The 25,419-nt window shown below is 36.9% G+C and overlaps 1 protein-coding gene across 1 annotated transcript in view; it reads right to left on the reverse strand.

The window, feature by feature from the left end:
* DCHS1 (dachsous cadherin-related 1) overlaps positions 1-25,419 on the reverse strand; it is a 935,819-nt gene that overhangs the window by 163,291 nt on the left and 747,109 nt on the right. The window contains exon 11 of the mRNA XM_044072218.1: positions 2,135-2,374. Within this exon, the coding sequence (XP_043928153.1) occupies positions 2,135-2,374 (240 nt within the window). The remainder of the gene's footprint in view (positions 1-2,134; positions 2,375-25,419) is intronic.

The raw sequence follows: 25,419 nt of genomic DNA on the forward strand, positions 1-25,419 counted from the left end.
CTAGATTGCCTCCTTTGTTGGGTTTGTATGTCACCCCTGCATCTCCTAGTGATTAGCATTGCGGAGTCATATTGCTTGGTTCTTCAGGTGTTGACTACATTGCCTCCTTTGTTGGGTTTGTATGTCACCCCTGCATCTCCCACTTTCTAAAGATGCGATGTGGGTGCACTGGTACTTTTTCAAACTTCCTGTAAGTTTGTGCGGGTGTGTCTGCCATCTGTGAGCTAGACAGTATGACTATGAAGATGGTTATGCTGTGTGTTTGTGTGCGTCAGTATTATGTCTTGGGCTGCTACCCCTTTCAGTACAATAACCATACCATGTGGTATATGTTGTATACTGCATTACAGAAAATAACCTTTCTTTTCATGTTCAGAATTCTGCAACTTAAAAGTGAACAGGCTTAGATTGTAACAGCATATATACTGTACACACCATATTCTATAGGTTACTAATAACAACTGGTTCTTTTGTTTATTACGTGGTAATCAGCTGCCTCAACATTTTATTAAAGATCTAGTACACTAGAATATACTAGGCACTCACACTGAGCTAATAAAGCGACTGCCAGAGCTCCCTTAACTACAGTGTTTCTATATGTGGTGCCTATCTTGATGAATGCTCTAGAATGCAAGCTGAAAGGATCACATACCATAAACAGCACTTTGATTAAAAAGGTCTGCTTCTCCTCATGAACAGGTGTTGTGCCTGAAATGTTTTTATATGATTATGAATGTATTATTGCTTTTAAATCTATACAATGCATAGAGATTTATAACAAAACAATTTAGGGAAAAAAAAATGATGGTTCACAGCTAGGGATCAGACCGAGGAAAAGCATCTTCAAAAGATGAAGCTCAACTGTGAGCTCATTCAAGTTAAGAAGTATTGGAGCTGTGCATCTCCATTAATACCTGTTTTGGCGTTATGGTCCTACTCTCTGCTCATTTATTCAGCTGCTTCCTGCAGTCCATCTGAATTTACAATGCATTCTATATACCAGAATTTTTACCATGCGTGACAAATTAAATGTATACTCTAGGGACAGCTGCAGGCTGCATTGGGAAGATTATATTGTGCTGGGATCATAAAATGTTAGAATGCTAGCCATTTCATCTGTAATCCTCCTTCATTTCCTGAACAGATGAAAGTCCTGCACAGTTTTGGTAATAGTCCAACAAAACTATGTAAGCTGTATCACCTCAATGCATGGCATACTTTCTAAAAAATAAGTGATGGATGAGATATTACAAAAAGAAACATGGAGGGCTTTTATGCTAACCAAATGGATTCAGTTAAAAAGATGGTAAAAATAGCGCTATTTTCCAGTGTCACTATTCACTACATGTATAATATAGGTAGGCAATACCATCAATAAATCATCCCACTGTTTAAACTCTACTTTGGGCATTGTGACAAAATAATGACAAGTTACTTTTCCATGAATATGACTGCTAACAAGTCCAAGAACATTTACTATTCTCAGTATACAATCAGTGACCAGTCTGCCAGGAAAACAAATAATAGGCTATAATGTGCATCTGTCTGTGAAAGCTACTATAACTAGGCTGCCAAACATTCTGTCCTATGGATTTGTGCAGCCAAAAATGTGTAAATAGGTGCCATGGCCATTTTTGAAACACAAGCAGTTCGCTTGCAAGTAATAGACTCAAAAGTCTCACTTGTTGATAAAGCACAAAGATATCATACCCTGATTTTCTGTAAAAAGTGAATAACTTAATCCGGTAATGGTATGACACAAGACAAGCACAGAAGTCCAGAATATCTTTGCATTAAGCTTAACCCTGCAGTCGTACTACAGGTAACAGTGATATCCTCATGATAATCGGTACTCTTTTTATGAATTACAGGAGCTTTTGTGAGTGTAAGGGTCCAGTCTGGACTAAGGCTGCTGCTATTGCTCATGAACTGGACTGAATTACAGCTACTACAAAGACTTAAAGTGTTTTATCTGTACATTTGTAATGTTTGAAAAACATTAAATCTTAGTAAAAATCACAGAAATCATTCAAATGCATGGATTTCACTGAATACTGTCCCACTTTAAAAAAGTTATTATAGTCTTAAACATGTTAAGATCCAAGTACTGCTAAGGCCCAGCTGGTCTTCTTACCAAGATCTCTGTCAATTGCCAGTACAGTCAACACAGCGGTGCCTGCAGGCTGGTTTTCCATGACTTGCCCCTCATATTCAGCTTTTTCAAACTTGGGAGGTTCATCGTTGACATCAACCACCCGCACAGTAAGGAGCTGCATTGCTGACCGACGAGGTGAACCATGATCAGCTGCGATAATTGTCAGATTGTAGACATCCTGATCCTCCCGATCAAGTGGCTTCACTATTGACAAGGACCCTGCAGATAAAACAATAAAAAAAAAAAAAATAACTGAAAAAATGCAGACATGACAATGCCACTAACACATACTGCACAACAGGCTTTCATACAATTAAAAAAAAAGTGTTTAGTAGAACTAAACATGTCTCAGCATTTTTAGACTTTGTGTTATGGGGTTCCTTTTAGAACGACGAAAACGCATTTTGTAGAATGCATTTTCATTGAGACCTAAAGAGTGAACAGGCAAAACAGCGAAGCGGCTGTTCAGCAAATTCTTTCCCTGGGAAAGAAGTAGCTTGACCACTTTGTTGCTTTGCTGTGTTCTCCACTGTAATGTGGTCTCAGGGATTCCCTTATCTGGTATAGCTCCTGAACGTGAATGTGCAACAGTTACTGACCTTAGGGTTAGGGTGCAGGTTAAGGTAAGTTCATATGTATGAAACTGTTTAATTTTTTGTTTTTTGCATTAGATGTATAGTTGAGTTATGTGCGGATGTGTTTTAAGCTGTTTACTTTTGTTTTGGGGGGTAGAATTAGGGTTAAGGTAAGTGTGTATGTGTTTGGAACTGTTTACATAAATGTGCAACAGTTCCTGACCTTAAGGTTAGGGTGCGGGTTAAGGTAAGTGCATATGTTTTAAAATGTTTACTTTTTTTTGTGTTAGATGTATGGTTGAGTTACGTGCATATGTGTTTTCAGCTGTTTACTTTTTTGGGGGGGGGTAGAATTAGGGTTAAGGTACGTGTGTATGTGTTTGGAACTGTTTATTGTTTTTTTTTTGTTTGTTTTTGGTTAGAACAGCGATTTCTTTCCCTAGGAAAGAAATCGCTGTTCTGAGGTGTAGACATTTTCAGCTTTCTCTGAAAAAGGGTCGATGAAACATCAATCGCCTTTTTAAGCGTTCGATATTTTAATATAGACCTGTGTTATGCACCCAGTTTACCTTCATAAGTGTTCATCATAATATATAGTAACAGAACAGTGAGAACGGACAACAAAAAATAAGCAGGCTTTAAAACTACACTATAGCAACAGTTTAGAAAAATGGAATTTGATACTACAATATCTATTTTAGCAGTTTTCAGAACAAACACTTTTTAACATATGGCATTAGTATGGGGTTCTGTTGTTGAATTTAAGGGCTTCTCAAATATTTGTCAAGAAACAGTTCTGATACACAAAATCCTGCTTGTGCCTGCCATCCCATGCCATAAAGCAGAAGTACAGCCTCTCTTTCTGGGTTAAATGTGCAGTCATATGACTGCATCCATAACGCAAATTGTATCACGCTGTCATTGTCATAATAGATAGCATACTCACCTATGGTGCAGAAGGTTGTAGGTTCTATTCTCACACCAGGTTGGTGGAAAAAAATATAAATGTTTCAAGAAAATGCTGGAAGAGTAATATATTGCTGAAAAGTCAAGTAAAGCATCTCACCACCAAGAGGTCATTAACTGCATTCAGAAGGGGAGACTGTATCCTGAAAATTCCCAATGACAGTTTGCTGATGACAAAAAAGGTAAGCAGCTTTTCTGATATATTTTCCAATAAAGAAATGTTTAATGTAGGTAGCAGTGCTTCAGATTGTATTAGTTCAAAATGTATTATTTGGGATAGGAATAATTATGGCCTCTTTAATTCAAATGGAAATATCCTAGTTCCATGACAGATTAGCATTTTGGAAAAACTGATCTAAGAAAATACAGAAGAGATTAAACTCACCTGCTACAAACTGTAGAATGAACGGAACAAGAATAAGTCCCCAACCTGTAAATAACTGACAGAAAACTTCAAAACCAAGATAAAGAGAATAACTCAATTCAAGGGTTATTTTATTTTGTATATAACCTTCAAGTAAAGTACCAAACTGCACTTGCTTAAATGGATTGTTGTAGCCTTGGTTTAATTTGTTGACAACTAAATAGAAATAATTTAATTATAACTTTGATTTTTATTTCTGCCATGTTAGCTTATGAGTTTTACTACCATAAATATGATATTGTAAGGCACATAGCTTACATCTTCTAACATATGTTTTCTAAGACCAAGGGGATCTATAGTAAAAATGAATCCTTAATTTTTTGGGTTCCAAACAGTTTTCTGATTCAAGGGCCCTTTTCTCTACACTGAATATTCCAGAGAAAGACCTTGTAGGCTATGTCACTCAGGTGTATATTTTTCTGACCAGATTTAAAACCAGCTTGTAGATGCAGTATCTCTTCAATCCATTCTTGTATTTTTCTTACTGCTTATCATTTGATTTTACTGAATAACTTAGACAAACTCGTCAGGCTATATTGTTATGGATAAAAATAAATCTCAGTGTTTAAGATTTTAAAAATGGTTTGCATTCTCACACCTACCCAAGTAAAGAAGCATTCCCCACTTGTATGGTTGCACATAAAAATGAACGAATTATAAGTGGAAGAATGCTGTCTATCAGTCGGCTTGATGATAGCATTTCTTATAGCTGAATTTAAGGTAGCAGACAGAAGAACAGGGTCTTCTTTGAATGACTAAAGCTATATATGCCATGCCCAGTCTCTCACATAGCATTATCCAGTGGCCCATTACAATACTATGGGAGACAGCAAGAACAATAACAGGGAGGAAATTGTTTGCGCAGCTGTTTCCCCCGCACACTCCAAATATGGGGGGGTGTCCATAAAACCAGTTTCTAAATCCAATATCTAAGTGGTCACACCAACCAGGAGAAAAGAGAAAAAAAAACATTTATTCCCTTTTCTTTGAATAGGTTTGGCTTAGAAGGCAGTTTATTTATAGACTGGGGTCATGTAGGCCCACCCACCGCCACAAAAACATTTAAAAAGCTTATTTCACTTTCCCTACTGCTATTCTCCAATGAACAGACAGGCCAGTGAGGTCAGGATAATGAAGTGTGCAATAGCAGTCATCAACCTAGAAAATTCTATTAATTATATTCAGAGTGATTTAAACATAACAAAGCTAGACAAAGGTAAAACAGCACTGATTTAACCCATTGCCTTATCTTTCACAGTTAGCCATTTCTCTTAGTCTTTGAATAATTTGCCTTTAGTTGATGGCCTAATTGGCTTAAGTGATGATCATTAGAAGATATAACAGCCATGATGAGTTTCCATTTTTTATGTTCTAAACCATGGTGTTGAGTAATCCTTTGACATCTTTCTTAACTATCCATGGATACCAATATATTAACTAGGATCTGGAGTGAAACTTAATACTGAATTGTTACCTAAAGTAAAGAGCCATTTTTACTAAAATACTGTTAAATGACTTATGGTTAAATGGGACATTAGTGTCCAATGGGCATGTTGGGTAGAGGTAAATAACTAAAAAATAAATTAAAAAAATGAATATCACAATGCTTGGTAACCCTGTCTGGACAATTTAGAAAAGTAATCATTTAAAAGATGCATGTTGTGTAGAAATGCAAAGTACTGTAATCACTGCACAGACTCATAAAGAGGACATGTGCTGTGTGGTTCTGTACACTGTCTGGAAAAAAGCAGGACTGATAATAATAAATCATGATACCATTCCCTTGTGTACATACCAAGTATTCAGAATGCGAATCTCACTTGAGGCCTATAGTGCAATGATGTATAAATCTACACATAAGAATTGTCACTTTAGGTATTGAAGTTACAGAACTTGTTAGAAATAATGCCTTTATAGAATTACACCTTGTGCTGTTTTGCCTGTAGCTATTATGCCATAAGAACAGCCTACAGCATGATGCCTTTTGTGTTCACAGTCTCCAATATCAAAATACCACACATTTTATATCTTTGATTTTTCACAAAAATCCATTAAAATGACTCTCCCCTAATTATTGTATGACTTCTCTTATACTATTTCTTTTTCAGTGTAGCTAATGCATATAAGCAACTGTAGTTTATAGCTCCAATCAGAACAGCAGGTCCTGTGGTGGACTTTCATGGCAGATCAGGATGCGAATACATTACACATGAGCTCTGTACTAAGGACATAGATGTCTCTTGTTGTTGCATCCCTGTGTTGACTGTTAGCACAATAACAGATAGAGACAGATAGATGCTCGTGTGCCATTGTTTCTCCTTGGTTCTCAGTCATTGCCAAAGCTGACTGCCATGACTGTGAAGCAAAATATATTTGTACAACATGGTAAACAGGTGATGCAGCAGTGCACAGCTTGCATTGGCTGGAGAGCTGTGATGTCACCATCTGTGCAGGAACACCAGAGGATGGTTGTCACACTCTATGGCTGTCCAGCATAGGTTGCCCTTTAAAGGCAAGAATATATATCTATCTTTAATCATATCAAATCACTTTTTATTATTTTTACAGTGATCTTACCGTGCAGCCATAGCCTACTGTGCACAAAATCACTACAACAGAGAAATCAGGTATGTCAGTCCTGTTTTAGGTATGCACACTTTGAATATGTAGCCCCCGAACATTTGACTACATGCACCCACTATAGTCCACAACTCACACGTCTGTTAACCACAGAATATAGGGTGAGATTTCACTAGCATAACTGGACTCTTCTAGGTTACCATAGTGTAAGCTGATGAAAAGTTGTGTAACAGGACATTTTTGAATTGTGCAGGCCTCTGGTATGTGGTTACTGATACACAGCAGACCTGTTTGGCTGCATTCTTTGTTTATGAATACCAGCTTTGAGATGTCTACTAACAGTTATCATCCATGCCTTAAATGGTAGAATATTTTTACTTGTTCAAAGCTGTGAATAAGAAGGACTAATCTGCTTATATGAAACACCAGGAAGCACCAATCACTTATTGAAAAAATAGTGAAGTGTTCGTCTTGAGAAATGGAACTTAATTACTAGACAACACAAATTGTTTTTTTTTTGATAAAATAAAATACCATTCAAGAAAAATGTGAAATAACCAAAGAAAATATATACAAAAATAGTTTATTCAGGGAAACTGGGCTAATTCCTCGGAAAGACAGGTTTACCTTGTCCATTGAGTTGAAGTCACCAATTCGTATTGTCTGCCCAATGTAATTATAGAAATCAATCACGTCAATAATCACGGTCTTAAATATGTAACAACAAACAATCAAATACTGAAGCTTTAGTGCCAATAGTCTGAACTGTCCTATTAACAAACATTTATAGTTTATAATGTAAGTTTGTGACAGATAAAGGCACCAATAAACAACAATAATTAAAGGACATGGTGAACAGATAATCCCCAAATGGTAATGATTCAAGGTTATCTGAGAAGAGGGTACTAAAATATACCATATATAACTAAGAAATAAATGTATACAGTAATCATGTCTTCAACATTGCCTACATTAAACTAATAGCTACATCTTCTTTGACATTTAATTAATACTTATTATACTTCTGCGGTGGTGCAGCTGTAGCGTTGTTGCCTCACAGCAAGAGGCTCTCCTGTTCGATTCTCGGCTGGAGTGCGGGGAGTGCCTTCTGTGTGAAGTCTGCATGTCCTCCCCACGGTTGGGTGGGAGTTCAAAAGACATGCGTAAATGGGCGTGCCTTCGTTGAAGGTTGAACGTTGAGTTGGCACCCCAGCGGTTGTGAAAATCTACTGCCAATCATTAGCGGACCGGAGTTCCGCTGTGGCAACCCTTAACCAGGAAAAGCCGAAAGACAACAACCTTATTTTACAAACAAAGGATGGCATAGTGGTGCAGCAGGTAGTATTGTCATCAAACAGCAAAGAGGTTTGCATGTTTTTATTCTCAGCTGGTGTACCTTCAATGCAGAGCCTGTATGTCCTCCCTGTGTTTTTCTCCAGGTACTCTGGTTTCCTCTCACACTCCAAAGATATGCACTAGGTGCATTAGATACCATAAATTGTCCATAGGGGTGAGTGTGTGCATGAGTGTGTTTGGAGGATTTATGGAAGAGCAACCATGGCAGAGCTAGGTGTTCAGCAGTGTGACCACTGGCTCTTGATGATTGTCACTGTTGAAATCACAGCCTGACCCCTTGTGCAAAAATGGGAAAAAGAGGTTGTGGATAGATAGATCTTATTTTACAAATGAATTGATGGTGCAGATGAAAAAATATAAAAATAAATTGTGAGATACATATCAACAGAATGACAAACCGCATTCCAAAAACAGACAAAAAAAAGTCTTGGTAAGGTCATATCCAAGCTAAAAATAGTAGCAACATTTTTTTCTGTCTTAGTTCAGTACAAAGGAATCATGCATAATTTGGTTTCAGAAACATATATTCCACTCACTCCACTTAGAAGAGCTATGAAACTGCCGCAAGAAAATACCAAGAATGTCTGGTGTACCAAGGCAAGATTGTTTTCTCCGAGCAACTCTCAGAATCATTATTAGAGTCTGTCTTACCTCATTCTCAGGCACCCATTTCTCCCTCTACACATACTCTTTCTTTGTCTTTTGCTATAGCACTGTCCTATAATATCAGATCCTTATTAACTATATTAACTATTCTTAATGCAGTGTTATAACTTCTTTTTACATTTATTTTCACTCCTCTCTTTTTTAATTCCCTTTTTCATGAAGCTCTTCTTTCTTCTTTCATTTAATGCCCAGTAATGCTGATTTATTCCTCCTCTTTTCCCTGAACCTATATATTCTGACTAGCAATAAATAATACACTATCTCCTCTGCATATACTATATCTCAAGTGTATACATAATGTAGTTAATTGTGGAGATAAGCTATGCTTCTTTGTATTTATGCACTTCACTTAACAGCTGTCGTAAGAGGATATAGCAACAGATTCACTGCCATGCTTAGTAAAAGATAAAGTGTGGAGTAAAAAATTCACCCACACTGTTCAACTGTTTTACTGTAGTACTCTGCCTTCTGCCTTCTTCCTATTTCTATTTGGTATATTTTATGAATTGTAAGTGTATATTCAATTATATTAGTATCCATCACCGAATGCAACTGAAAGGGTCTTTAAATGAGCTACAGAATACAGTATAGGACAGTTTACTATCAAAATGCTGAAATTCACATGGTCGACATTCATAATGTCGAAAGTAATTACACCGAATGTTCACAATACCGAAAAAAAAAGTCTAAATTTAAATGGTCGAAAAACTCCTGCAAACCAACACTAGTGTTTTTGCACCCCCTGCTACTTGTACATTACAACTCTGAGAGTATATTACAACTCTGAGATTAGACAACAGTGTAGACAAGGGAAAATCCTTGCCCTGTTTGCAACATAATGTCGACAGGTAATCTGCATGCACTACCTGTCGACCAAATTAACAATTTAATATTGATGTGTTGACCATATGGATCGATCATATGAATGTTAGACCAAATTAATTTCAACATTTTGATAGTAAACTGTATAGGACATGTATGTAACTTGCTCAAAGATAGCGCTTCTTATGTAAAAGAACATATTTTGCAGTTGTATGGAGCAGTTTCAAAATGATATACTATTTCAGAAAGTATGTAAGGAGCCAACACCAAGACAGAGTTGCACATTCCTTTAAATGGAAAATAAGATGCGAGGCAAGTACATAAAGCTGTAAGTAAAAATATGAGATTGTGTCCACACATAGGAATGCAGTATATATTGTAAGAACTTTTCAGTAGGTAGTCTATATATTTTGTTATTCTTAAATTAAATTGCAACAATTTAAATTTAGTGAAGGAGAGACACACTTTATACACACACACACACACACACACACACACACACACACACACACACACACACACACACACACACACACACAATATATCCCACCCTCCTGCATTTTATTGGTCAGTTGAGCATTACAGGACAATGTCGCTCACAACGTGTTTCAAGGATTTCAAAAACTATCATATATCTTAGAACAATAAAGTGTAATAATCACTGTACAGCTTCCTTGAGATGCGTGACTAACTTATTTTCCAGAAATTACAGCTACAATTTGTAAATATCTAACTAGAGATCTTTAAGTAGAGCCAAAGCCTCTAGGGCTTAGAAAGACAAGTGTCTAATGATCCAAATGTATGTGGATGACGCAAATGGCTAATGTGAGGTCAAGGGATGCAGAAATGAGCCCTGGAGATACCTACTGTCAAATACAGAACTCTGACTAATAGTTACATGTCACGAAGGTGTGGCCAAATTGTGCACAGGATACATACTCTCCACATGCATTTAAAAGAGCCTAATGCTCAAGGGGCAGTCTTAATCAAATACAACATTTAACTACAATTCCACTTATAGTGCATATTTTTCTCTGAATTACTTTCTCTTAATTACATAATCTATTCTCTGAATTACTTACTACTTAAACTACTGGCTTGTAAAAATAATACTGTTGAACTTTTTAGTTCATTGTTTACATATGGCATTATGCATTAAGTTGTAATCTTTTGGACAGATTTGAATGTATACATGCTTATACAAAACCATGGTGTAAAAAGATTAATGCCCAAGGTGACAAAGGTCTTCTTTTCATGGGGAAACCTTAATGTGAATCGGGATGAATCTTGAAACATAGTAAATATAAATTTGCTTGCATATACTATCTGAACACACAATGACTATAAATGGAAAGTGAATTTATGCATTCTCATGAGTAAGCAGACCAATCTAACACTACCAAACACTTAGCTTTTTTTTTACATTTTATAATCTTAGGTCACAAGAATAAAAAACTATTAACAGTGATGCCTCATCCATATTAGGGCTGAAAACATTTTTGCCTCACCACACTAGGCTTTCCAGTTTGATTCTTTGTTAGAAAACCTGTACAGAGTTGACTGTTTTTTTCTCTCTCTGGCCATGTGAGTTTTCTCTGTTGCTTTAATTTCCTACCCACATCCCAATGACTTGCAGTAATTGAACTGTTGATCCTCTAAAATACTTAATTACTTGCAAATGAACTAACTTGTACTTCAAGGTGTATATCTCTCAGTTTCAGTTACCACTTCCTGTTGAGTCTCGTGAGAAGTTTCGATTGTGCTGTTTGCCTAAGACATTTATTAATAGCAACATACAATTTTTCTATAAATTCTTATGAATGAGCTGTGTCATTTGTGACTTTCTATTCCAGTCCTAAGGTGATTTTTAGCTTTTTTAGAATGAAACAGACATGTTTTCTCTACTATTCTAACAGTAAAGTAAGACATATGTTAAACTTTGTTTGTTTTATAGATTATAGTCGAGCTTTTTTTGTTAGTTTAATCTTATATGATGTCTTTTTCAGTCTGGCTAGTGCATTTTATGGTAATTATTTGAAATGTTGGGAACTGCTAGAACTAGTCCTTGAATATGGAGACTGAAAGGCTAAAAGATTGGACTTACATATACTAAGCACAAAATGGCATTTCTTAGAATATTCCCTTTTCTGTGAGGTATGGCAAGCTGTAAATAGGTATACATAAGTTTGGCTGGGGGGATGCCCTCCACATGGACATTTCTGATTGGTTCAGAAGCTTACAGAAGTGAATAAATTTATTAATACCATACATAGGATACACATAAACAAAATTATGTACATCCTGAAACAAGATGCATGGTTTTATTGCATCTGATATGTAGAAGTTTAGGCTAGAAAAAATATGGATAGATTATAAATATGTCCATATAAATTTATATAAATATACACATAGACACACATGCACACACACACACACACACACACACACACACACACACACACACACACACACACACACACACACTATGCATGTATAGAGAAATACATACCATCTACATGCAGATGTACATGCATATATACATATAAAACTCAGATACAAAAAAAATAATAATTAAAACACGCACACACACAAACACACATGTACATGCACAGACAAATAGAAATGTGCACGCATGTGTGTGCGCGCGTGTGTGTGTGTGTGTGTGTGTGTGTGTGTGTGTGTGTGTGTGTGTGTGTGTGTGTATGTAGAGAACAACATACATTAAACAGTGGGGTGTCAGCTGGGAAATATATGCATTAGGGTACAAATTATGTGCTGGGTGGTGAAGCCACAGGTCACTTACCAAGTTCCCTACCACTATAAAAACAGATATTAAATGTATCCCACACATTCAAATCCCCCCCCCCCCATTCCATTTTCACATTTAAATCTTATTCTTTGTAGGTGTAGTTGTTGATTTTGTGGATACAATATTTTTGTGTTGATCAATGCATAACATTTACTCAGCTAAGTAGACTGGATCCTAGGTGCCATTTCCAGATACAGCCATGATCAGTGATAAAATATTAAAAATGGATTAACAGTACAGTAATCAAAGGTAAACAGAAACGTGCACAACTTTTCAATGTTAGATCAGTAGCCCACGTAACTTAGCAGAGCAGAGATAACTTATTTAATATGTTTCAGGTATTGAGAGATTAACAATACAGTGAACTTAGAAAACAGTTCTGTAACAGTTAAGTATGTTTAAGTGAAGTACTGGGACATAACACTGTATATCATTTGGCTGTATGTACTTTCAGAGCACATACTGAGAAGGTTTTGGCAAAGCATTCAAAAGCATACCATTGCTATTCCAGTGCAAAATGATTAGAAGTAGCAGAGCATAGGGATCAAGTGTTGGATTTTTGTTTAAAGCAGGTGTGGTGCAGGATTTCAAGCCTTAAGTCTCAAAGAAAATATAAGGTGACACAGTAATGCTCCCTTCTGGGATATTCTGAGATATTCACTGTGAACATATAAGAAATTGCATTTGAAGCCTCTTGCACTCTTCTGCAGTTATTAAAAGAGACTGCAGTAAAAATGGCAATGCATCTCCTAAAGTAAATGAGACTGCACTTACTTAATAGGTTTTAGCTTTTGTGATCAGGCAGTCAGTGAAAGATTATGTGCCGAGTACTGAGAAATGGGTTTACTTTTGTACAATGTGTGTGTGACTGCATGTGTTTTTTATGAGTACAGTAGTTTACAGACCTCCTGATGTGTCTTTGCAAAATAAAGGCACAATTTGTTAACAATTAATCCAGAAGATTTTTCAGTCGACCAAAAATAGCCAAGTTATAAGTGGAGAATTATTATGCAATGCAAAGAAAGGTGAAGTTAGGAAAGTAAGCAAGATACATGCAAAGTAAGACGAGTTCCCGAGATGATCCATCTGGGACTGCTGTAATAACTGAGAGTGGGTGAAACAGCCCGAGCAAGTTTTACTGTAAATAAGTGCTTATTAAGACAGCTTTGGAAACAGTTAAATAGTGATCCCTTCAGGCCATAGCATGCAAGCTCACAAGCCATAGTGTTATATAATCAAAAAAATTCAGGCAAACCTCTGTGCGATAATGCAAATAACTTCCATGTTTCCATGTTGGCAAAGTTGGTTTTAGCCAAGAACAAAGTGGCAGTTACAATGTTATGCCTTTTCTGAAAGCCATATTGATGGCTGCTAAGGACTTCGTAATTGTTGAAGTAAGTTGTTAATTTATTACACAGTGCTCTTTCTAAAGCCTGGAAAGGGAGTGAGAAAAGACTGACAACCATAAAACTCAGTTTTTTAGATTTTTCCCTCTCTTTTTTAGTATCTTATTAAATTATTAGCTTAGTTAATTGGTTAACGATTTTAAGCTGTGATGGTAAGCTACTATTTAAATGAATGTTTTTAGCAAGTACAATTGTTTGAAGAAGCGACCTGTGAGTCGTGAAAGCACTTACCTTTGCTTTTTTGTTGTTTTATTAAAGTTTCTGCTCTGTAAGTCTACGTGCAGTTTATATTTCAACCATAAAACTCAACCTGCTAAGGTAAACCCAGACTGGGAAAGTGGTACAACTGCTGAAGCTTTCCAATAACCAGAAAAATTCCTAAATTAAATTGAGAAAATTATGATATGCTAGAAAGGCCTACACATGAATGCACTGCATAGTTTGAGAAAGTTTGCTGTCAATCTACTGAAGACTACTGATCCATTATTTGGTAGTATTTTAGGATACATGTTACTTTTTAAGATGACATACTTGAAACTGAAGGTTGGTGTAAACCCATGAGGGTACCCACTTGGGCTACCTGCATAAATAGCTTTGGTATTCTCAGTGGTACCATGTGTATGCTGCAGACTTGGGAGTTTGAGCTTATGTTTCTTTGCTCTGCATTTTTTACAAGACATGTTTTAAGAAACTCACAAAGGCTGGCATGTGATTTCTCCCTGGTAGGACTGACAAGGTCATCATATAATCACAGAATGGATTAGTGAATGAACAACGGGCTGTATGTTTATGATGTCAAGCAGGATCTCAAGGCTCACGTTCACATAACCTGTTACCTCAGTGGCTCACTGGTTAAACTAAGTTCCAGAATCATGGGTTCGGTCTTGACCTCTGGTCACCATTTTTGTGAAGTCTGTATGTTTCCCCTAAGTCTGAGATTTTCTCTACACATTTAAATGTCCTCCCAATTTAATTGTTGACTGATTTGCCTGATTTGATAAATTTTTGATAAATTTTTCATACATACTGTATTTTCCCCTTGATCTTGTGACCCATATCATTGCTGAAAAGAATCTATGAAGGATCAGTCTATATATTTAACTAGCAAATAAGAAAAACTCATTTATGTAAAAGAAGACCATTACATGACAAATCTGGTTCTTTGTCACTGCAGGCTTTTAAAGAGCATATTTCTGTCTGTCATTCTTACTAAAAGATACAAGAAGTAGCCTGAATGTACAATATTAGACATTGTACCAGAGCCTTTTCTTCACAATTTTTAGTCTGAGGACTTGCCTCATAGCCATGTTAAAATAGATAGTGAACCCAAGACCATAAATGTACAAGACAGTTTTTTTTTATGTTTTAATTAGTACAAGATATTTCTTATTACCTCATTTTAAACACTGCTCAGCTTAGTCTCAAATTAAGGGAATGTGCTGTGCTGTGTTTTGATACTGACTGTTGCCGTCAAGTATTTTATGAGTTTAGAAATCATTATTATTGTTATTTTTACTATTGTTATTTTTATTATTATTAATGATATGGAGTCTGAAATGACAGGTTTGAAACACGACCATCCACTGTAAGCAGAATGTGCAAAAACAGGTAGGCTGCTCTATAGTCTAAAGTGCATTATGTATAAAAATGACAACTGCAATGGGACAACAGGGTGGGGACTTGGGAGTGACCCAAGTGACAACAGGAGGACATAAGGCTCAAAAAGAGTGTATGGAAGCATTTCTTAAATGACAAGGTGTTGAAGCCTGCATAGAAAATAACAAGATAGATCTTGATAAAGCAGTCACTGAGAAAATTTAAACAGGGTTCTAGAAAAAAATGATGCAAGTATATATGTACATGCATATATATGTATGCATATATGAACTTTAGTAATGGAAAGGGTGCAGCTCATAGCTGTCTTGATCGCTAGGTCTATAGTCTGTCACTATATTCTATGATTTATATTTATACCTCTTCTGTGGGACATCACAACACAGAACTCTGAAAGCTGATAAATGACAGATTTTGAATGCTTTTTAAAACATTAAATACAAGGAAAATAATATGGTTACAGCTAAATTATGCATGAATAATACATTTTCAAAAGGTTTTCTGCATACTGGGAAATCCCCCAAAATAAATAAGCAAGTATAGGGCCGTTTCACACTACAAAAAAATGATCCACCCTGTCTCTAAACAAACCACATGAATACTATTATTTTATGCATTGCAGCCAACAATGCACCCAAGCCCTATCTAAACAAAGTGGGGTCAGGGGTCTTACGCTGGCAGTATTTGGCTAAATGACTATAGTGATTAATCTGAAATTTGAAAAAAATCTCTAAGAAATGGAGCAAAAAAAGAATACCAGCGATGGGATTGTTGTATCACTAAATGCCTACAGAAGGTAAACAAGAATACAAGTACATGAACGTTGAACACTGAATGTCAGGACCAGCTCTGGCCAATAAAATGCAAAAGGGTTGGGGTAGAATCTCCTGAACATTGAGATGGTAAAGGGACACTAGACAAGGGACAGAGAATTCTCTTGCCATCATGAGTTTGGGAGGGATACAGAAGTACTACACTGTCATGGACTTGGGCAGGAGACTGAGACCTGTCATATATAAATAAATAATGCTAAAGGGTGAATCCTCATCAGCTATGTGGAGCTGAGAGGACACTGTCTCTCTGGCATTTTTGTTGTAGGCAGGAATCTACCTAGATTAGTGGGTCTTGCAGAGGAAACAGAAGCAGTGGACATTCCTAGCACAATGGGATAAAAAGGAAAGACTGCACATAAAACATATGGAGGTGACATTAGAAATGTGCTTGCTGCAAATGTAGCCGGTATAATTCCTGAATAGTGTACATTATTTTTTCTATACCAATGTACAATATTTAGGAATTATACCGGCTAGATTTGTTTGCTGCAAATGTAGCCGGTATAATTCCTGAATATTGTACACTGTTATAGAAAAATACTGCACATATAATCATCACTGGACATGCAGATGGGATTTTGAAGACAAAGAAGAAAGCTTTGGCCAAGATAGCAATTTTCCAGTCAAAACATAGCACACCCAGTAGAGAAAAAAATTAATTAGAACAGAAAGGAAATGCTGAGTGGAAACATACAGCTGAGAGCGTGCTACCATCTGCTGAATCTGTTTATTTAATGTGTCAGACTTGACCTTTGCTGCTACTCACAGACTGGTTTGACTTCAGTAAGACCTTCTTGTTATTTCTTAAAAGGCTAAAAGAGCACATGTTTCACTCAGTAATCAGTTTTGGTGTCCTTCGTGTTAATGTGGGTTTCAGCATTAGATCAGTGGTAAGTTCCCCGAGCAATGCAGTATGAAAAACCAGTAACGGAATCCTGACTAACTAGCCATGGAAGATTTAGTGCTAAACAAAACAACATAAAATAATTCCATTGTATTTTTCTTTGTCTTGCTTAATTAACTGCAGCTTGATTTTGATTTTGGAATGACACTTCATATTTGATGTTCCTTTTTGTGCAAATGAAGTTGTTTACAGACTGGTTACAACTGCCATTACCAAAATCATCACTTTTAGTGAAATGTGACTCCACAAGCCTAATTCCATAAAAAAAGATAAAAGATTCTCTCATTAGAGGCATAGACCCCCACATCCTTCCCTTCACCTCTTTAGTTAACACAGCTAACTCTGAGGTTGGAAAACCTCCATTAAGCTACTGATTGATTGACAGGTACCAGTACCACTTCATTAAATTCGATTCATCTGTTTGTATTTTTATAAAACACTACTTCATCAGACCAGTAGATTCTAAGTAAATCACACAAAATGATACACACGTAGACATGGGCTGAATTAAACAATGATGCCTGGGAAGTCTGTTACTAACTCAAAGAAAACTGCTTGCCAATAAAAAGGGTATAAAGTTGCTTAGCTGTAATTATGCCTGTATACTTAATGCTGAGATTGTAAACTTTTTCCCTAACTCATCACTACAACCATGCTATCTGCTATGCTACTTCCATATAAAAATTTTTCTTTTTTCCCTCTCTCTGCAGACACTACTTGCTCTTACTTCATATTTCTAACCTCCAACTCCTCTTTCAGATGCCTCTAACTGATCTTTCTGTTGTTTCACTGAGCTTCTCTCGGTTATATATTTTCAACTTAAGAGTGAATACATATTCCAGAAGTACCTGTTTTTACGGTGATATGCAGGACTCTGTAGATAACTGCAGTAATGCTAGCAATTCTTGTCAACTTTCTGTACCTGCCAAGACTTGCTAACAAATCTATGTGATCTATACCCTGATTGTCTTAAAATGTGGTACTCAAAATTCACTGACATGTTTGTGCTTCCCATTTCTTACCATGTTTTGCAGGTGTAGTTTTCTTTAAAAAAAGACCTTTATTGAACTACCACTTGTGATATAAGCAAATTTTCATTTATATAAAACTAAAGAAATCATATTAACGAGTTCAGATTTACAAACATTACACATCATATGCATTCTTCTGTATAATATCATCAATCCAGCATCACAAAAACTGTTCATTTCCTGCCTTCACTTAAACCTCATTCTTTCTCCAAAATATTTTTCTGCATCTGTTGTCCCACAATTTCCATTTCTTTCTATGCAATTTTCCCCTTCCCTTTTCTAAAGATCCCACTCAGTGTTCTTTTCTCACTGTTACAACATTCACTACTTCAAATACATTTGTTTTCAATTTTAATTTCCATATCTAGTAATTGTTTTTTGGCAGCTACCAGAATTAAACTTAACAAAGGATTATTATGTCCAGGCAATTCAGATTCTGTACCTCAGCTCAAAAGAAAAAAATAATTATAATTTAATTAGTTACATTCATTTGCTTGCCCAGTATTCCTGAGAGTACTCTGTGGGGAATTTTGGAAGTCTGCCGACTCATTAACTTCCCAAAATATATGTTTCCAGCTACCTCTTTTTTCTCCATCACACCTCCAACATTTGTCATCTACCTCAGGAAAAAAATCTTTGAAGTCTGCTTTGGGTATAATACCTATGGAACATTTAAAAAAAAAACTAAATCCTATAGCCTTTTTGTAAATTTGGGAGCAATACTTATGCCCTCCAAATGTTTTTTGTGAATTGCTAATCTAATCTCTCTTCCCAATCTTTTTTAAACTCCTCTGATTTATTCCCAAAGTTATTGTGCAATATTTTACATGCCCTACTAATTAACCCTTTTTAGCAGTAGCTACATCTTCTGATATCAATCCCGAATACAGAAGCTGGTGTCTAGCCTGCAGTCCAAATGTCTTCTTGGTTCTTCTCATGCGGTTACCTTTTCCTTTCTAATTATTTGTTCACAATACCTAGGTTCCTTTGCCAGTTTCCTCCAGTAAATTCCAGCCCCCTCTTGCCTATTCTCTACACTCTAATCACAGTCATCCATATTTGCAGAGTCTACTTTCTCCACTCCCATATTGGCTTAGGTCTGAGAATACTTTCCGCTACTTTATGAATTTTCTGTATGACTGTTATTCTCCTTAAGACTTTGCATTCAAAATCCTACTCTTTCTCCTTATTTTTTGAATCCCCCTTATTTCATCATCATTCCTTTCCACTTCGAATTGTAGCTTCATGCTTGTGTTAAGTATATGAGCCTTAACTGTGTAGTTCTAAAATATCTCTTCAAATCAGGTAATCCTAAACCTCCTTGTTCTGCTGGAAAGATCAACTTATCCCATTCAACTCTTGCCCTCTTCTCCTCCCAGACAAATTACTTTAACTCTTTATTATACTGTCTACAACTTCTCCACTGGTTGATAAAAATACGCCTGACCTGTGTATAAAGCTAAGGTGACTAAAAACATTTTTACTGCTTGTATCTTGTTAAACATATCCATAGACAAGAGCTTCCAGTTTCTCAGTTTTTGTATTATCATTTGTTTAGTTTCTTCCTACATATCCTTAGCTGCTAGAACACAATCCTTTTTAATCCATACTCCTAAGTACTTCAATTTATCATGTCCCCATAAATATGGGTATTACTGAACCCATTCATGTTTGGGTACATAGTTTACAGCAATACCCTTTGTTTTATCTTCATTAATTTTATATCTTAAAAAAAACTTGGAACTGTCTCAGAATGTCCCCCAGCACTGAGATATCCTTTTTGGTTTTATCAAGTATAACATAATATCATCTGAAAATAATGCCAACCTTTCTTGATTACCATATCAATTATATCCTTGAATTTCAGATTACATTATTTTTGTATTTTTTATTTATTTATTGTCAACGGTCCTAAATATAAATAGAGAAGAGTAAAGAGGACACCCCTGCCTTGTTCCTTTGTCCAGATACAACTTATCAGAGAGGAGCCCTCGCACTTTTATTTTTGCTTCTGATCCCTAATATTTCATCCTAATTAACCTTATTATTGCATCAAGGAATACAAATGCTTCCACTGCCATAGACATAAAATTCCATCTTACTCTGTCTAAAGCTTTCTCTGCACTACCAAAAGTGGCATTTTCTTACATTTTGCTTCCTTCTGGAATTGTTCTATTAATGCTGTCAACTGTTTGCCTCCCCTCCACAAAACCACACTGATTCATATCTATCAATTTTGGTAATACCTTTTCCCATTATTTTAGCAATTATAGACATAAACACTTTACATCTTCTTCTTTCAGCTGCTCCCATTAGGGGTCGCCACAGCATATCAACTATTTCCATTTCTTCCTGTCCTCTGCATCTTGCTGTGTCACACCAACCACCTGCATGTCCTCTCTCACCACATCCATAAACCTTATCTTAGGCCTCCCTCTTTTCCTGTTACCTGGCAGCTTCATCCTTAGCATCTTTTTCCCAATATACTCTGCATCCCTCCTCAGCACATGTCCAAACCAACATAATCTTGCCTCTCTGGCTTTGTCTCCAAATCTTCCATCCTGGGCTGACCCTCTAATATACTTATTCCTAATCCTGCCCATCCTCGTCACACCCAGTGCAAATCTTAACATCTTCAACTCTACCAAGTCAAGCTCTGACTCTTGCCTTTCTGTCAATGCCATGCCACTGTCTCCAACCCATATAACATAGCTGGTCTCACTACCCTCTTGTAGACCTTCCCTTTCACTCTAACTGGTACTCGTCTGTCACAAATCACTCCTGACACTCTTCTCCACCCACTTCATCCTGCCTGTACTCTCTTCTGCACCTCTCTTCCACACTCACCATTACTCTGAGCTGTTGATCCCAAGTACTTAAACTCATCCACCTTCCTCACCTCTACTCACTGCATCCTCACCATTCCGTTATCCTCCCTCTCATTCACACACATATATTCTGTCTTAGCCCTGCTGACCTTAATTCCTCTTCTCTCTAGAGCATATTTCCACCTCTCCAGGGTCGCCTTCACTTATTCCCTACTCTCACTACAGATCACAATGTCATCTGCAAACATCATAGTCCTCGAGGACTCCTGTCTGATCTCATCTGTCAACCTGTCCATCACCATTGCAAGTAAGAAAGGGCTCAGAGCTGATCCTTGATGTAATCCCACCTCCACCTTAAACGCATCCGTCAGTCCCACCACAGACCTCACCTCTGTCACACTACCCTCGTACATATCCTGTGCCACTCTTAAATACTTCTCTGACACTCCCAACTTTCTCATACAATACCATAACTCCTATCTAAGCACCCTGTCATATGCTTTCTCTAAGTCCACAAAGACACAATGCAACTCCTTCTGACCTTCTCTGTACTTCTCCAACAACACTCTCAGAGCAAACATTGCATCTGTAGTGCTCTTTCCTGGCATGAAACCATACTGCTGATCTCTAATCATCACCTCCCTTCTTAACCTAGTTTCCACTACTCTTTCCCATAACTTCATGCTGTGACTGATCAGTTTAATCCCTCTGTAGTTACTACAGCTCTGCACATCACCCTTATTCTTAAAAATTGGTAACAAAACACTTTTTCTCCATTCCTCGGGCATCCTCTCACTTTCCAAGATTTCATTAAACAATCTAGTTAAAAACTCCACTGCTATTTCACCTAAACACCTCCATGCTTCCAAAGGTGGTAAGTCATCTGGACCAACAGCCTTTCCATTCTTCATCTTCTTCATAGCTATCCTTACTTCCTCCTTGCTAATCCACTGCACTTCATGATTCACTATCCGCACATCATCCAACCTTCTCTCCCTCTCATTCTCTTCATTCATCAACCCCTCAAAGTACTCTTTCCATCTGCTCAACACACTCTCCTCGCTTGTGAGTACGTTTCCCTCACTATCCTTTATCACCCTTACCTGCTGCATATCTTTACTAGCTCGGTCCCTCTGTCTAGCGAATCGGTACAGGTCCTTTTCTCCCTCCTTAGTGTCCAAACTTTTATACAACTCTTCGTACGCCTTATCCTTACATAAACACTTTACAATCATGGTGCAAAATTTCAGTGGCCCCATATGAAGCTGTATCTGATGGGTCTTTATTGTCCTTAGGTACTACAACCACCACAGCTTTTTTTCCAGGAAGTTGGTACTTCCCCTTCCTTTTAAAATATGTGTTGTTAAATAAAACCTTCCAGATCTTTATCACTGTCTTCCCTCCTGGCTTCAAAATTTGCACTAGAATATAATCCATTTCTGAAGACTTTCCTGTAGATTGGTTATACATCACCATTTTTATTTCATCTCCTGTCTTAACTACTAATTGTTGAGCATCATCTACTTCTAATATTGGCATATTTAAGTCTTCCATAAATATTTCCATTTGTCTTGTTTCTTGATTTACCCATTTCTCTGTAGATGTGTTTTTGGTTGAGGACAAACCAGATTTGTTCCCCAATAAATTCCTGCTTAGTATCTCTATCTGTGCTACGTTATTTAGCTTATTGAATGGATTGTTTCCTTGTGTTCCATTGTTTATGTCTTATTTTTCATTACCATTATTATTATTATTATTATTATTATTATTATTATTATTATTATTATTATTACTTTTATCCCACAATTTTCTCTTCAATTTCTGCTTGTAATATACTATCCTTCCATTAAACCTGAATGTGCTTCTGTAAGTGTGCGTTGGTTTTGCAATTGTTTGTACATGCTTTAAGATGTCAGATTGTTTGATCAGATCTCCAGCCCTTCCAGAGGCCTTAGTCATATGTCTTGCAAGAGATTTACCTTCAGTGCTGGGCTTCTGGTGACACTCTTAACATGTTACTCTGAGAAGGCAATAGGAGGCTACAGAGGAAGAGGAAAAGCCTACAAAGGCAATCTGGGTTCTTAATGATTCAATGCACTAAGGACCCACTGGCCTCTTAGGACTGGGTCCACAGAGCACTTCGCTATAGTGAGAGAAGAGGCTTCCATATGACTACTGCCAAGTGTGGGATCCATCAAAATGCTGGAGAGCTTATTTTTGGCAGGTCATCTTTTGTGTGAATATAGATTGGATTTTGTTTGGCCAGCTTTTGCTGGGTTGGAGACAAACAGATTTAAAAAATCTACAGGTTTGCTCAGTTCTATATACTGCTTCCCAAAGTACAGCAGTCCAAAGCGGTGTAAATCCTATTTGTTAAGCAGTACAACTGCCTAGTCGACCTATATATCATTGTTATAAATTATATAAATATCACTCCCTTCTCTGTCTCAGCTTAGTTTCACTGTTAGGGCTGCCACCTGTCAGTTTCTTGCCCAGACTGTCTGGACATCAGAATAGTTGTTTGGTACTACAGAAATCACAGTACAACCTCTGTTCTTACTGTATGGCAGTTTTCTGTTTGGAAGCACAAAGAATTTCCAAAAACACTGGTTTGGAATGACTTTTTTTAACCAAAGTATTACTTTATTGCAATGCAATCAAGTTCAAGACTGGTTAAAATACATAGGGAAAAATAGGGATCTCACCTCTTACTGCCATGTCCATTCCTATCAAAAAATAGGTGTGATGTTGAGTGGAGTATGCTGGGAAAGTGGTGGATAGAGGTGACACCATGTTATGTAAGGCATGTGCTTTTATAGAGGTGACACCATGATATGTAAGGCATATGCTTTTATAGAGGTGACACCATGGTATGTAAGGCATGTGCTTTTATAGAGGTGACACAATGGTATGTAAGGCATGTGCTTTTATAGAGGTGACACCATGGTATGTAAGGCATGTGCTTTTAAAGAGGTGACACCATGGTATGTAAGGCATGTGCTTTTATAGAGGTGACACCATGGTATGTAAGGCATGTGCTTTTATAGAAGTGACACCATGGTATGTAAGGCATGTGCTTTTATAGAGGTGACACCATGGTATGTAAGGCATGTGCTTTTATAGAGGTGACACCAAGGTATGTAAGGCATGTGGTTTTATAGAGGTGACACCATGGTATGTAAGGCATGTGCTTTTATAGAGGTGACACCAAGGTATGTAAGGCATGTGGTTTTATAGAGGTGACACCATGGTATGTAAGGCATGTGCTTTTATAGAGGTGACACCACAGTATGTAAGGCATGTGCTTTTATAGAGGTGACACCATGGTATGTAAGGCATGTGCTTTTATAGAGGTGACACCATGGTATGTAAGGCTTGTGCTTTTATAGAGGTGACACCATGGTATGTAAGGCATGTGCTTTTATAGAGGTGACACCATGGTATGTAAGGCATGTGCTTTTATAGAGGTGACACCATGGTATGTAAGGCATGTGCTTTTATAGAGGTGACACCATGGTATGTAAGGCATGTGCATTTATAGAGGTGACACCATGGTATGTAAAGCATGTACTTTTATAGAGGTGACACCATGGTATGTAAGGCATGTGCTTTTATAGAGGTGACACCCTGTTATGTAAGGCATGTGCTTTTTTGGTCCATTTTTTGCCACTGCAAAAGGTGCAACACTATTCACTATTGTGGTTGAAATTATTGTTAAGCTTGAATCTAGGACATTATTGACAGTTAATTCATTAGCCTGATACACATTTGTTAGGCTTAACATTCAAACCAGATCTATGAGTGTTCTGGGTTTTTAAAAAGGTACTAGTTACTATCATTCAATTGCTACTCTCATTCACAGGATTTACTTCTCATATTTTCCCCTTTTTATACACCTCTTAAAACTAGGGATAAATTCATCATTCACTACCTTCCTCTGCTATGAAACAAACTTCACATCAAATATTATACAGTCCGACATGCTAGGAACATCCAAATTTAAATAGATGAATTGAAAGGATTTTGTAAATTCATCCAGGAGTTTACAGACTTTAAAACTTGCCAAGCTAAGCATTATCTCACCCAAGTCCTCTCTATTTTTTCTCTCTGTTCCTTATTTGTCTCTCTTTTCTTCCATTTTCTCCATCTTCACACTATTTCCAGTTCTTCTAACATAATCTAAGCTAACAGTATTTTATTTGTATCTCCCAATTTAACTATATCTTCTGCCATCATCTTTTGAACTATTAGCCCACCCACACGGGCTCGTAACTTAAGGCATTGTTGTTTAAGCCTGTAATGGTTGACATGCCACTTGTTCATTATAAAATTATGAGCCTATGAACCTGCAATGATGCTGCTATAATTGCAGAATTCAGTTCAGTGATAATAACAGATTGAAAAACATTTACTTTCTTGAACTATTCAAATAACACCCCAGTGGTGCCTA

Source organism: Protopterus annectens, chromosome 5.part0, assembly GCF_019279795.1.
Source record: "Protopterus annectens isolate FY-2018-M chromosome 5.part0, PAN1.0, whole genome shotgun sequence".
NCBI lineage: Eukaryota > Metazoa > Chordata > Ceratodontiformes > Protopteridae > Protopterus > Protopterus annectens.